At 34.2% G+C, this 14,870-nt stretch overlaps 1 protein-coding gene across 2 annotated transcripts; it reads left to right on the plus strand.

Annotated features, from left to right (window-relative positions):
* The first annotated feature begins 1,667 nt into the window (after positions 1 to 1,667).
* Positions 1,668 to 14,572, plus strand: LOC112569443 (protein FAM227B-like). Of its 2 annotated transcripts, none has more exons than XM_025247228.1 (16): positions 1,668 to 2,072; positions 2,509 to 2,676; positions 3,334 to 3,387; positions 4,479 to 4,552; positions 4,990 to 5,037; positions 5,179 to 5,292; positions 5,845 to 5,907; positions 6,388 to 6,528; positions 7,346 to 7,472; positions 7,880 to 7,984; positions 9,222 to 9,398; positions 9,820 to 10,091; positions 10,363 to 10,520; positions 11,154 to 11,231; positions 11,622 to 11,769; positions 12,826 to 14,572. In XM_025247228.1, the coding sequence occupies exons 1-16, from the start codon at positions 1,952 to 1,954 to the stop codon at positions 12,889 to 12,891; spliced, it is 1,914 nt and encodes a 637-aa protein (XP_025103013.1). In that variant the 5' UTR covers positions 1,668 to 1,951; the 3' UTR covers positions 12,892 to 14,572. The 2 variants fall into 2 exon arrangements, with proteins under 2 accessions (XP_025103013.1, XP_025103022.1); XM_025247237.1 differs by having other exon boundaries at positions 1,887 to 2,072; positions 9,880 to 10,091.
* Positions 14,573 to 14,870: the final 298 nt, after the last annotated feature.

Below are 14,870 nucleotides of genomic sequence, written 5' to 3' on the forward strand. Positions count from 1 at the left end.
GCTGATACTGTCTGGATGTATGGTTTCTGTGAAGGCTGGCCATGGAGACGAGTGTGCATACTTGCTTTTACTGTGAAACAGCTCGTAGCCACATTGAGAACATACATATATACCTGATCATAGACAGGAAAAAACCTCACTAGATTAATGATGAATTTTTTTTAACCCACTTAAGCAAAATCTATAAAAATCTTATTAAAATGCAAAAAATAAAAATAACTTAAACTCGTGTACATGTATTTAAAACTTACGGGTAAATGACATAATAATTAAAGTTAAAAATGTGTTAACTTAGGTCTCAGAAGAAGTTTCAAAATTGTGGTATATCTGTTTACTAATCAGCCACGGCTCTGTTAATACTATCTGCTTTGAGTACAATATTATTTTAAAGTTTCTATCAGAAATTATATTCAATTCCACTTAGTAATGCCATACTATTTCATATTTGTATATTTATCAATCGTCTTCGTACACTTTCCTCCATTCTTTAAAAAAAAAAATTCTTACCGTTCTCAAAATTATCTCTATAACGTTCACCTGAAAACCATCCACAAAAAGACATTTCTTGTTAATGTTTATGCGGTAACTAGTACGTAAACAATTCTTCTAAAAGCTTCTTATGGAACTTAGGAAAAGCCACTATTATTTGGCAGATCTTATAGAAATTCCGTGTTTCGTCTGTTCTTTCGAAGCCCCGTTTCCGTCTGCAGGTAAGCTGGGCAATACCTACTTCCGGTTGCGTTCATCAGAATAGCAGTAGACTTCTGTGTCCCCTCATTACGACTCTTATTAATGTATTTTAGATCCGAGCCTTTATTTTTCATTAAAGCTATAAAACAGATCTTTGAATTTTTGAATGTCTCCTCCAGAGTTCTTAAAGCCATTTAGATTCGGCTCATATTTAATGTTGGAAGTTGGAAGTGAAAAATAGAATATCCGTTATTAGTGTTACAACTTTTAGTCTATAATTGTGACATGCAGAATAATCTCGTGTTAAAAAAATATCCTCTGTATATTTTCATGTAGGAACTTTAATCTCGGATCTTTTGCAGTCGAATAAGAGGACTTATTGGAACTTTGTAAGACCTGCATCAAGGAAAAAGTGTGGAAAAAATTCGTGCACTTGATGAGATCATGGACGTAGATAGGTTCATGATGAGATGTACATGTAGTCACTTCAGTTGCTTTTGCCACGACTGTGTTTTAAAACTTTTAATATCATGATTAGCAATCGCGTTTGGCAAATTTTGCAAGACAATTAAGATCGAATCCATTACATAGAAAAAGGTGATCCAACACGTAAAAATGCAGAAAATGATATTACTAATTATACATCAGAAAAAGAATTTTGCAAAAGCTTAAAAAGTTGAAGTACCAATTAAGAAGAAAGAGTATATAATATATATGAGATCTTGGATATAGATCAGAATCACTTTTTCAGGTGACAGTAATTTAAGTGGTCCTGAAAGCACTTTAACATTTTTAATAGACAGAGGACTTGTGAACCTGTATAAAATATACAGCTTTTGTTTGAAGATCTTGAGAGCCATGTTTAATGGATGTACTTCGATCTCTTTTACTTTCAGGAATGTACGTTCTACGTATATAGTTGCATCTCGATCCGTGAACTGTTGAACAGCATTTTTATATTCTAAGACCAATGCGATAACAAATTAAAATATCCTTATATAATACCCAGTTCATTAACGTCATGCAGCTCCACAACTGCCGCTAATATAAAATGATGCAACCACCCAACTCTCTCCTAATTAATGTATTCTGTTCACTACAGGCAGCTCATTAACAGCAGACAGCATGACGCCCCATCCCGAACTTCTCTGGTAACACTGGATGGTATCTGAACCTTACTCCCCTCTGTTTAATAGGATCGACCCATAGCGTACTACCGGAAGTTCTACCAATGAGCTTTTCGTTGCTGTGGTAAATCAACATGGCGGGGATAAATCGAATAGGATCTCCAATGGATCTCTGTGACGAAGGACTTGACGAAGCTCCTGAACAAGTGGAAAAAAGAAAGCGCGAATTAACAGCTAAACAAACATCCAAATCCCGTATCCTTTTATAAAGTAATAACTTATTTCAAACAAGCTCAATTAAGGTTTTAAAAATGTTTTAATATATTTTTTTAAAGTCACGTTAAATACATGTACATCGAGTGCGTTTTATTAGTGGTGAAGGGATTTGTCGATTTTTCAGTATTTGTAAAGAAGCTCATAGAGGAAAACTTGAAAGGATGGACTGTAGAAAGTATAAAGATCATGTGGTATGTTTTTTTTAAAAATTACGATAACAATAATTTCGATATTGCCCCCCTCACCCATAATTTCTATATTTATTTATTGTAGTTCTTGTATGCATGTGGATTACGAAGAAAAAGTGTAATAGGGGGAAGATATGGTGGGGGTGGGTGAGTAGAGGAAAGACATATTCAGAAAATTTCCATGTCCTTTTGAACATATATTATCTGATTCTTGACTTTTTAAACAGCATTTTTCATTGGTTCCATAGAAGATGTAAACCAGAAAATTGGAAAACTTGAACGAAGACTACAAAACCACACACAGTTGGTAGTGGAAAGCCGAGCATCAGAACAGGAATATCTACCAGAGTTTGCACCTAGCAGTGCTCGCAGTAATTACAGTTATCATCAAAGAGGTATAAAAAGTCCAGAGATCAGTATATATGATTTATAGATGGGACCAGAGGTGCCCTTTTGGGTTGGTAACCAGGGCCACCGCCCCAGGCCCTGCACCTGAGGGGGGCCCCACAATAGGAGATTCTTGTGATACGGTATATAGCCTACACTTAGAGCTCTTGGCCCCATATATGATCGACACTCACCCAGAGCTCTGCAGGGCTTCCTCTGGATGGGACTATGAATAATTAAACTATTGTTAGCTCATGTTATGCAAAAGATCCAGAATAAAGTGAGCTGCTGCATCTGGAAACTGACATTTTAGATATGTTTATATCAACATGATGTATACAAATTAGTGCTATCATTTTAAAATGAAGATATGTAGATATACTATTAAAACTTAATTGATTTTTTTTGAATGTAGATTTTGTGTATTTTGATCTTACTTTTTATGTCATCAGCATCAACTTATATCTAGTGCCAATAGTGGAAGAGATTTTCATTTATAGGAGCTAATGTGGGTTGTCCATTTTAAACTTTCTTATTCAGTCTCTATCTGTCGCCTTGTCTTAAGTGAAAATTATTTGGGTTGAAATGTGTTCAGTCTGTTTGTTCATAGCAGGAATACTCAGGAAAACAATTAAGGGTCATTGAACAAAATAATTTATTTTCAGAGAAAGAAAAGAAGGACATACAGAGATTTGCTGGATTCTTTGCCTTCAAATCAAGTGAGTGTTAGCTTAAGTGTATCTAGATAATTTTTATAAATAGCATCCTTTGATCTTGAAGGGTAGTATGATGAAATCAGTGTGTCATCACAAAATGCCCAAAGAGCATACTGTAAGTTTTAAAAGAGAATATTCTGTTTTCTTTGATGCCAGCCACACGTTCGCACACGTTCGCACATGAGCATACATGAGCAAAACTAATCACCATCTCCTGTGGATTTTATTTGTTGAACATCCTGTCTACATAATTGTGTTCAGTGTCATCCTTTCCTCGTAAAGGTTCTTTGTGCACTTGGAAAAAGTAATAGTGTAGTAGCTGACCCCGGTGTAGATTACCTTGTATTTGCATCTAAACACCTGATAACAGTAAGTTGAGCTGTATTCTTAATAATTGCTTGACAGGTCGAGATTTGAACTTCAAGTTGAAATCCTTCAGATTTAGACATTATTAATAAAACTGTTTGATGTTTTGGTCACATATATTGCCCATGTTGCTTGGTGCTTTGTTTGGATAGTGCTACTGCTGTTTGATATTTCAATCAGATGTTGCTAATCTGTTGGATGCTTGATGCCATGGATGTTTGTATAACTTACTTAGAGACTTTAAATATGATATTTGTTTTTGATGCTACTCCCAAGAGACTTTAATTTATTCTGCCACCCCTCATCTGGAATGGAGCTGCTTGATTTTGCATAGTCATTTTGTAGTAATTGTATTTGGTACACCCCTTTCAAAGGGACCTATAGTCTTGCATAGGATAACACCTGTTGATTAAAAATAAGGAAGATAAGGAAAATTATAAGTTTATTAGTTCAGTTGTGCTGAGCATAACATTCATGGAAACTCCACCAGTGCTTTGTTGAGCACATTAACATTACTATGTAAACAGTCCATCACCTGTGAATTTCAAAGACCACCAAAAAAAAAAGAGATTTAAACATTCCCCTTACTTATTTATTACACCTTTCACACACAATTCTTTCATTAGATGCCACGTACAGAGGCTTTGCTCAATAATGGTCAGTTCCTGACCGGTGGTAAAGTGGGAGAGATTTGTAAGTTGTCTGATACTTTTTTTTTTTGTTCTCAGCATTTTTTCCAAAAGTGAGCACAAGAGTAAAAAACATATCAAAAATAAGTAAAGAGACTGGGAAAGAAACAACAGTAAGTAAACTATGAAACAGCTTCTCACTATAAAATAGATACTGCCATTATAAGCATTTGTGGCACTATAAATGTATCTTCAACATGAACATTTGAACAATATATGCTTCTATCTTTATTTTATGCCAAATACCTTAAGATCTTGTGTTTTAATTTCCTCTGACACATTGACACTTAATGATAGATATTTCATTTTTAAAGATGTAACAAAGTATTTTTTACAATGCTTCAGTAGAGACATTTTAGTTGTCTTGAAGTTAAAGAATCAGCAGAAATAGTTTCAAATTTAGGTTTTAGATTATAAGCTTACAGAATCAAACTGATGTCAATAACAAACTAAACTAATTAAAAGTGATGGTATCAGTTAAAGAATACTTATATCATTTCATTATCGCTAGTTGATTTGTTTTTGTTCTCACCTTTTTTAAAACTTTTAGGTCCATTTGAAGAAGGAGAAAGATGCTGGGAAACCCAAATTTGCTGAGGTAACATTTAAGAAATATTTGCTAGGTATCCATAAACAAACTGTCTCGGTCTTTTTTTCTCTTTCCTTTTTTATATCTGAAACAAAAGTACTTTTTCTGTTACAGTTTTGGAGTCTTGTATTGTTAATGTACTTTTTACAGCTTCATCAGTTTCCTGGGTATGACCCCAATAAATTGACTCCATTACCTGGTCACCTAACATCTGAGGAGATACTGAATGTTGTTGTACAAGCTTCAGTAAGAATAGATAAGATGGTGAGTTGGAGACCGACACGTCATTTGAAACAAAAATTGTTTTGAATGATTTAACTTTTGAATTGTTAAATAGCTCCTACTTAAACAGCAAAATTCTTAATTATTCCTTTTTATAAACTAGCTTATCATTCTTTATTTCAAATCCCATTTCTAAACATAAGTAAATATGCAAGTGTTTGTGTGAGGGATTTGGGGTTAGGAGATGCATATTTGACTGTGTGTGAGTTAGGGTACATCATGTGCCTAATTGCCCACACATTCATGTGTTTATGTTCCCCCACCACCAGCACACACACATCATCATCAGTGTATGGAATATACATATACCAAGAATGAATAATGAGTGTGTGAATTAATAATTGAGCAACATAAATTTTGTCCTCTTACAAAAACCTGCTTTGAAAGAGAGATAAACTGCAGGAAAGAAGAAAATATAAAGCACAAATAAAGAAAGACATGAAAATGAAGGAAAGAATAAAGACAGAAAGAGTATTAAATGCAATGAGGTCCAGATCTAATTTTTAACTTTATCTTTGAAAATCTTCATTACAGCACTCATATCGACCAGAATTTCAGCGCCTATTGTTCTCAACAGCTTCTCAAGCTATTCTGCAAGTAGGTCATCTTAACTGTATTATCTTTTGATATTTGCTTATCAGCTTTTGCTGAACAGCAACTGGAAATTTTTTGATTTTATGATAGGTATCTTGGCAAGTCATTTAAAAAAATTTTCCTGTAGAGTGGTATCTGTATGTATGATATAAAGAGTTCATTATTTACAATGTTAAAATTCCTGTAAAATGATAGTCATCTTTGTGCATAAGAAGTTATATCTGTTACTATTTTTATATCTTTCACATGCAAACAGTATTGGTGTCAAACTTTTTTTAAAAAATAAATAAGAAAGTTACATCTTTTTTTGTTTCCTTGCTATAAACAAATGGATTACAGACACAAATATGATAGAATAGGTTTTGCTTGACAAGAAACATTTTGCACTGTAGTCAAGGGAGATGTATTATTTTTAAAGTTGTAGAAATTAATTGAAGTTTGCTGAGCCCTGCTTCATGCAGCTTTTGGACTTTGTTTACGCAGGACACATTTTGGTATTTCTTCTTGGAGAAGTTTCAGAAAAGTCCTACTGAACAGCAAAATCTTTTTAATCGTGTGGCTCACAATTATGTGAGTCTTCTCTTTGATGCAAACAATCCCTACTTCAGGGACACTTTTTTGAAGGTATGTCAGTTTCATGAAACATAAATAAGTGAGCTTAGCATTATTTGTAGGCAACTTAAAGTGGACTTACAATAAAACAATTTGCAAATGCTAAAATGTTAATCAAATCTACCTATCATTAGTGTGTAACTGTTGATTATTTATTTATTAAAAAGTACTAATTGGCTTAATGTCACATCAAGCATTATATCATTAGAACACTGTAAAGAGGCTGCAGCTCATCTGAGAGCAGGGAACATTAAGGGTGGGCTAATTAGGGGCTTCTCGAGTGACACATATACTACAATGATACCAAATGTCTCTTCCTCTTTCCACACATCATGAGAATTTGTTGCTGGAAGGGAAGTATCTGTAGGGCATGGGATAAATCATTTTGCATTTTAAACGAGTTAAAAAACCTAATTCATTCATTTGAAATCAGAGTTTTACTTTGATAAAACATAAACAATGAAACAACTTTCTAAACAAAAGAAATTCTACACAAAAGGGTGAATGGGGGGTGGGGGCATGGTGTGGAAGGTGAAAGCTAGGACATAGTATTAATGTTTAGGATGTACAAGGCCAGGAGATATTTTGGAATCTCACAATGTTTTTCACTTAGAACTTGAACCACTTATAGAACCTATTCATAGTGCAAGTGGTTCAAGTTCTAAGTGAAAAACATTGTAAATTGTAAACATATTTTCTTTGGTCCTTAAGGTTGTGTTTCAATTATTAAAAATATAGAAATATAGGTCAATAATGATATATTTGCAATATATTTACTTGTATAAGCAGTTTAGATAGTTATCAACTAAATATATTGTTTTACTTGCAGCAATATCCAACATTGATATCACAAGCAGTTTATGCCACATTTTGCCACTGCTTTCCAGACTCCTACACACAGTTTGGAGAAAAATTTAAAGATGAAATTGTCTTCCTAGTGTTTAGCTGGATAACAGGCAAGAAATTCAGATTTTGTAGCCTTTTTGTGATTTTTTTTAAGCTACAGACCTTTTAATATTGAGTTTTTACATCTGTAGCATATATTCTACATTTCTATTTGAAAGAGTTTTGTAATTGGTGTCCTATATTTGTGAACATTCCTTCACTTTTTTGGTTTGGTGCTAGATTTGCATGAATAAGCATCATTCCTGCTGAAAAGGGAAGGAAGGCAAAATGATTCAAGGCATAAAGAACAACACAGAATTAGGTGTTTTAACATTTTATGTCCACCTTTGTTAATATTTTTACATTACTAGTACTATCCTCATAAAGAATCAAAAATTAGTTGTTGTGGTCTAATCAGAGGAAATTGGCTTCTTAACTTGACTATGATAATCTACTTATACATACTTTCCTATTGCAGGAATCCATCCTCCTCCTCGTTGTTGGATGGAATGGAATTTTGAAAAACTGGAACCACGTAATATCAGGACAAAGGCAGAGATAATGAACCGAAGCAAAAAGAAAAGTAACCTGAATAAAACGCAACATATCACTTGATGTTTGCAATTAGTAATTGCCTTTTTTTCTGTAAAGGAATAAAAAGTGTTGTTTTAACTTAAAGGAACAGGCAAGTAAAATAGCAATTCTGGCTTAAACAATTGTTCCTGACATTCTGAACCATTTCTACTGAAAATTCTGGGTTTCAAATGAATCATATACTTATAATCATGTCTAAAGTACATTTTGTGGATCAGTTTTTGATGATCACCATGTTTTTATTTTCTTTCTTAAAGGAAAAAAAAAACTGACCCTAATTTATGATATAGGAAGCACAATTTTGACAAGAAAGGTATCCTCTTCTTCACTTCACTCTTTCTCTGTACTTGAGTTTGAAATTGTATGTCAAAAATCCCAGATCATCATGCCAGAGTTTTGATGACCTTATTTAGCAAACTGAAAGTGAGGTCTCACACTGAGAGAGTTCAGTGATGTCACTCAAAAAACATCTTGGCCTATTTGTACTGCCCTAGCATGTGTTTTAAATGTGGTTGTAAGTATATGACTGCTTTGCAGCTCAAAATTTTGTCATATAAAAGGCAAGTTTTTTAAAAATAAAGGATTGAACAGAGTAAACAACTTGATGAATACAAACATATTTTCTTGATTGTTAAGTTTAATCATACCCATGTAGTTTCTGGTAAAAAATATATTTGTTATGATTTTGAATTTCCTCAGATACATGTACATTAATTTTTACTGTTTATCAGTGAATCAGAATGGAGGAAAAACTTTAATCATTAATCTATATTTAAAAAAAACAACCCCCAAAAATTTAGCAGATAAACCTCTGAAGCATTTTACCTTGGTATATTACAGAAATGTTATTATTGCAATTTTAATCTGCACAAGGTGTTTACTTGATTCTTAAATGGTGTATGACCATATGTCTTTGTGAATAATATAATTTATATTTATATGATCCGCTTTAGGCGGGAAGATTTAAGTGTAAGTAAATTATTCATTTGCCCCCGAAGTCTGGTCAACTTTACAAGTCTTGAGTTGTATCTTTGCCAGATTCATTTCCAAGAGGAAAAAGTAAAACAGATCGTGTTTCACATAGATATGTTAGATGACAACACAATTGCATTAAAGAGCCTAAATACTAGTACATGTACCAACCTGTGTTATGAAGATAGCATCATCATTTCTTTTATCAGTCATCACCCATCACTATTATCTTGATATTCTTATGGTACATGCAGCTTTGAATTTTGACTACCTGGACTTTCTGACTTCACCCAACAACAGCCAGGTGCCAACCATGTCAATGAAATCTTCAGCCTCTAGCAGCAATTCTTTTAGCCCAAAACAAGTACGTTTTGGACATAAAAACAGAGGCAAACATGAAGCCATATTTCAGAAGGAAGCAGATAAAGAAGGTGAAACAGATAAAACTGCGTGCATTGAGTGCACATTCTTTTCATTTGTTTTCTTGTTAATAACACCCAGTTCACAAAACATTTTTAGAATGTGACAATCAGGTTTTTGTAGCATTTTCTTAAATTCATAGTCTCTAGGATGCCTGTTGCACAGATGGATGGCTAACTGATCCCTACTGCAGCCCCCATAAGCATTGAATTGTTGTCATCACAAGCAGTTGTGAAGCACTTTTAATCACTGATGTTGCTGATGAAAATTGAAACATCTGGTCAATTGTTCTCAGATCAAAAAGATCAGAAACCAAGATATGCATAATCAATTTTTCCAAGAAAAATTAAGACATTCCACCCCTTATACTTCAAAACCTCTGTGTGTTTGTGTGCCCATGCACATGCATGTGTTGTTTTTTTTTTTTGGCAGGCAGAGGGCAATTACATATTGTAACCTCAGTCCAGGATGACCACCTTATTGATGTTGTAGCACATGAACAGAGGATTTGTGACAAGTCAGTGGCTGAAAATAGCATAACTACCAGTGATGGTCAGGTTAAACAAATAACCAGAGATGATGATAAGGAAGATGCACCATCCTCCACTGCCAAGCTGAATGAGGAATGGGGAGAAGACGTCAAGAAGTCACATGCCTTGTCCTCTGCTTTTCTGGCATTGAAGGAGAAGCCAGACTATATGATGGTGATACGAATTCCATTTTAGTGTAAATGGGGATGGGAAAGAAGAACGATGACCATAAAGCTTAAAACTTTTTGACTTTTTGAGATTTAAAGACTATCAGAGTTTGTAACACATAAAACTTTATCGCAATTTATAATTATCTTTTTTCTCCTTATATAAATGTTAGTTTATAAGAACACTGTTAATTCAGAATCCAGTGTATAGAAACAGTCGTTGGTCAGTATTGATTAGACTATTAAAACCTTGAAATATTGCACTTCTGTGTTGACAGTCACATCCAGCATGCAAGGGACCAGATTTTGTGAAGGCATCATTGAACTTAAATGGGAAAAGTCCTCTTGTAGCACACTTCCTTCAGCTGCATAACATAACTGCACCTTTCAACCTAGTTATACATATACCTCACAGAGAAATTGAAAACCTACCTCCATATCCTTTGCAGTGTTTATACCAAACTGTAGTTACAAAGCATTATGAAAAGAGGTATCATGTTATTTTTTTTATGTTGAATTAAGTAATGAGTTGTAATATAGATGTTTTGGATAACATTAAGAGAGCACAGTTTGATGCTTACCCTTAAGACTGTATTATCTGGAATCTTACCATGCAAAGGTTAACTTTGTGGCTGCCAATCTTGACACAAGTATCATAAGATGTACTATTTCATATTTGTCTTCTAGGATACTTTAGAGCTTGAATAAGCTATAATGTTATGTATTTATTAAACCAGTATCAATCAACCTGATAAAAGTAAGAGCCAGATTTAAATGAAATCTACCCTGATATGAAAGGGATTAGTAAATAGTCCCACAGGGTAGTAGGTGTTAGGGTTATGAATATTAGTTCATCACATCTGGGGCACTGCTCAGGTAAGCTGAGCCCAACCCTCTCCTGTGCCTTTGCATTCCCTAATAAATCAGATATCCTGTTGTAATAGGTTTGCAGGGAGAGGTTTGTATTTTTTTTAATCCCAAGTGCTCAGGCATGCCCAAATTCTGGTTAAAAGTAAATCCCTGCCTTTCTACATGATGCAGTTACATATTGTGCCTTGACCTACAGCAAGCTTAATGCCCCGACATATAAAGATATTATTCACCAGTCATCGAAGGTAATCAGGACCATCGAACAGAAATTTCAAGAGTAAGCATAGTGCAGATCAGCTATGTTTAACATTTCTGAATTTGTTATACAACAAATTTACATAGCAAATCTGAGAGAGATGGGAAGGAAAGAAGGAAAGAGAACTAGGGAAAAAAAAGACAAATAGATGGTCAGATACTGAGAAAGGAACAGAAAAAGAAAAGAGAAGATGAGGTGGAGACAAAGAGAGCTGAGGACTGAGAAAGAGGTTTCTAAGAATAAAATGTCAGTGGATGGAGGGAGGAAAAAGTGAAGTATGTCTTTCTTTAAAAGTAGACATTTAAATTTAAGGTTAGATTATGCCAGATCATTAAAATGCTTGGTTATTAACGGGGTCAGCAGTAAGTGCAGTAGCATTGAGTTCTCTGAAGCTGTTCGGACTATTTGCAGGATGTATGCAAGAAAGCAACATGAGAGGGCTGAAATCATGAAGGAGCATCAAGCAGTCTTGAGGGAATACAAGAAAAGAGAGGCATCCCTGCTTAGTAATAGTCTTCAGGTGAAGTGCCTGACAGACTTAATTGTCTTGGAACAGAAGGTATATATCAGAAATATTGATTATGTATTGTATTTTATGGGAACTATTTGGTAGAAGTTGTATGAAAACAATACTAAAAATTATTCTTTTAAAGCTCATAGCCACTGATACATGTTTAAAACAAGGATAAATTGGTGGAAAAAAGCTTAAAATTATACTTTTCTTAAATCTGTGCATTCCAGCGCATAAAACTGCAAGCCTTATTAATACTTGAATCCATGTCATTTGCATTCCATCATGTTTACTTTTTTTAAAAAATGATACGAAAGTTCAGTGGAGTAAAAGTGAAGTGAAAGGAATGCTAAGGAGAAAGGATTCAAGGAAAAGGATTATTCTCTTTAACTTTGTAAAACCATGGACGTGTATAGGAGGATTGCTGTCTGCTGAGACCAACGCTTAGCCTCTTGCAAAGTTCTCTGCTGTTAGTCTTGGCTGGGCTTAAACAATGAATGTGACTAAACAGGAAGCTTTGTACAAACCTTTTATATAGCACTTTTATATCTATAGCACTCAGATTGCAGAAGCAGTAGTCAGTTGCTTCTTAAATTCTGTTTTGATCATGTAGGACAGATTAACACCCTTGCAGCACACCAGATCCATAAAGCCTTAGTGTCTAGATTCCAGGCCTTCATCATAGGATTCCAGAAGGCTATAGGACCACGCAGGGCATTGCCTACTGACAACAGATTAGCATGCTGCCTTTTTTTTTTTTTAAAGCAAAATGCAGCAAAAATAAAAGTAAAAAAAATACAGAAAGTGCAGATGAAAGAGGTCTTTTAGACCAGACTTATTTATCCAGCAGACGTAGTGGCCACAAATACAGAATATGGTTCAGAAAAAGCCAGGTCACTGGATTTTCAGCAGGGAAGAATAACACCTGTTTAAAGGTGAATTCTGAGATTTTGGAACTAAACAATGAGCATATCTGTTACAAAAAATTCTCAGGAGGCTGGTGGAATAGGACCCCCCCACCAAAAAAAAAAGACTTGGCAAAAAGCCCTGTTCCTGTATTTGGTACTTTTAATATTCACTTTACATATTATTGCTCTTTTACAGAAAGGATCTGATCCCATATCAGCTGGAGCTCATCAAGCAATTAAAGCAGCACTCATGGGTGAATAATAATACCACATTAAGACTATGTAACTGAGTGGTGTAATGGAAACTTACGTCTGCAAAACATTATTTTTCACTTACCACTCAGTGTCTGCATGTAGAATGTTTTCTGCTGAATGGACCACCATAGCAAATGTCATACTGTTGGATGGCTTTTTCTGCATTGTCTTGTCAACTCTATTGAGAAGTGTACATTTCATCCATTCTGTTATTCTGCATTTCCTTATATTTCTATGTCATCTGCCTACCACCTCCCACTTCTATCTCTGTACCTTTTCCACCTAAACTGTCTGCTAGCTATGCTCAAAGTGCTTTACATCCTGGGTGATAAAACTAAGCTCTAGGCTGTAGTAGGTGCCAAGTGCCATTTGATATTCCTATGCTTGTGATCATGTCAGAGACACACCCAGCTGCATTTGGTCAGCAAGTGGCAAGTGTGGCCTCATGTTTGACCTGCTCCACCATGTAGCCAGTCTCAGCATTTGATAAATTTCTGAGTCTAGCCAGTAATCAGAATGCCTGGTCATAATTGAATTAAATAGTTGAACCCAGGTGTTTACCCTAATGAAACGCTTTTTTTAGAAAATTTATTTCAAACTACAAAGAACAAAAAAAAAAAAAATTTCACAATTCGTATTTGGTCAGGTAAAAATGTGCGTATGATTAGAATCTTAGTTTCTTTAATTTGTTTTTTCAATCAGATAATGCGATTTTTAAGATAAATGATAAAAAATGATTTCTTGCATATATAAATTAAAATTATCTGATCCATGTAGAAATTAAATTTGATTATTGTTTGTATTTCACTTAATAAACAACATAAAAGCAAAACATCTTTACCAGTTTTGTTTTCAGTATGCCTTGAATTGTTGACAAATACCCATTTAGAGTTCATGTCATGTTGCATGTTTAAAATTAATTTTTTCCATTAATTGTTATTTGTTCATTTGAAGGTCCCATTTTCTATGATGAAATGGGAAAGACAGTGAAGTAATCCTTACACCTTTACGAAAATAATTGTTTTCCTTTCCAATCATGTCCTAATGACTTTGCTGTAAAGGCAGTTGTCACATTGAACTAAAGAGAGAATAACTTGAAATCAGAAGACATCAATGATACATTATTTTCCTTCTGAGTATAGCTGAAAAAAATCTTCCTATAATCTAGATATTTGCTTACATATTTTTTTTTCACTTTTTCAAAATATTGTATGAAAATATTCTTGATGATTTCTGTAGAGCAAGTGGTTTGATTATCACATTCTAAATATTTTTAAAAAATCTGAAGTACTATTGTAAAAACTTCAGCATCACACTCTAAAGGAGCAAGTACAATGAAGCAATCTGACAATGGAGACAACCTTCATTTTAATAATAATTTAATTCCAAAATGAAAAGGACCTTATGTAAGAAAGATGCTAAAATTAGTATGGCATTGCTTTTGTTAGTAGTATTAACAGTAATTTGGAAGTTGCTGGCTTGATATTCTGTGATGAAGACAATGCTAACAGATGTGAAGTTATTTACAACATTGTGTACAGATGTTCCAGCCTAAAGTACCCTATAAATGATTGATAATTCTGGAATCTATGATACATTAACCTGTAACAAGCATATACAGAGGTCTGAAACCTAAAAACAAATTTCTCCTCCCTCAACCAAAAACAAATTATGCAGTCATCACACACGATATGTACAAATGTGGCCAGTATAATAATAATGGGTATTTGTAATGCGCAGCACCATGACCAAAATAGATCGCGCTCACTGCACAGATCAGTAATGATAACTGAAAAGATAGTGGATGGTAAGAACGGCAGAGAATGTAAAGCAATGGATGAAGGCATAAAGGATAATGTAAACAGTTGGAGCCACACTTGATGGTTAACATGACAGTATTAAAAGGAAGTTAAGGATAGTATTTCAGGGATAGTACGTTTGAGAAAAGATATGTTTTGAGAGAATGTTTAAATGTAGCCTTGGAGT

This window comes from Pomacea canaliculata, linkage group LG1 (genome assembly GCF_003073045.1).
Source record: "Pomacea canaliculata isolate SZHN2017 linkage group LG1, ASM307304v1, whole genome shotgun sequence".
In the NCBI taxonomy this organism is placed as follows: domain Eukaryota; kingdom Metazoa; phylum Mollusca; class Gastropoda; order Architaenioglossa; family Ampullariidae; genus Pomacea; species Pomacea canaliculata.

Coding starts and splice junctions, on each gene's coding strand:
- LOC112569443 (XM_025247228.1), top strand. CDS start 1,952: ATGGCGGGGATAAATCGAATAGGATCTCCAATGGATCTCTGTGACGAA. Junction 4,553..4,989: donor AGACTGGGAAAGAAACAACA/GTAAGTAAACTA, acceptor TAAAACTTTTAG/GTCCATTTGAAGAAGGAGAA. Junction 5,908..6,387: donor CTTCTCAAGCTATTCTGCAA/GTAGGTCATCTT, acceptor TTGTTTACGCAG/GACACATTTTGGTATTTCTT.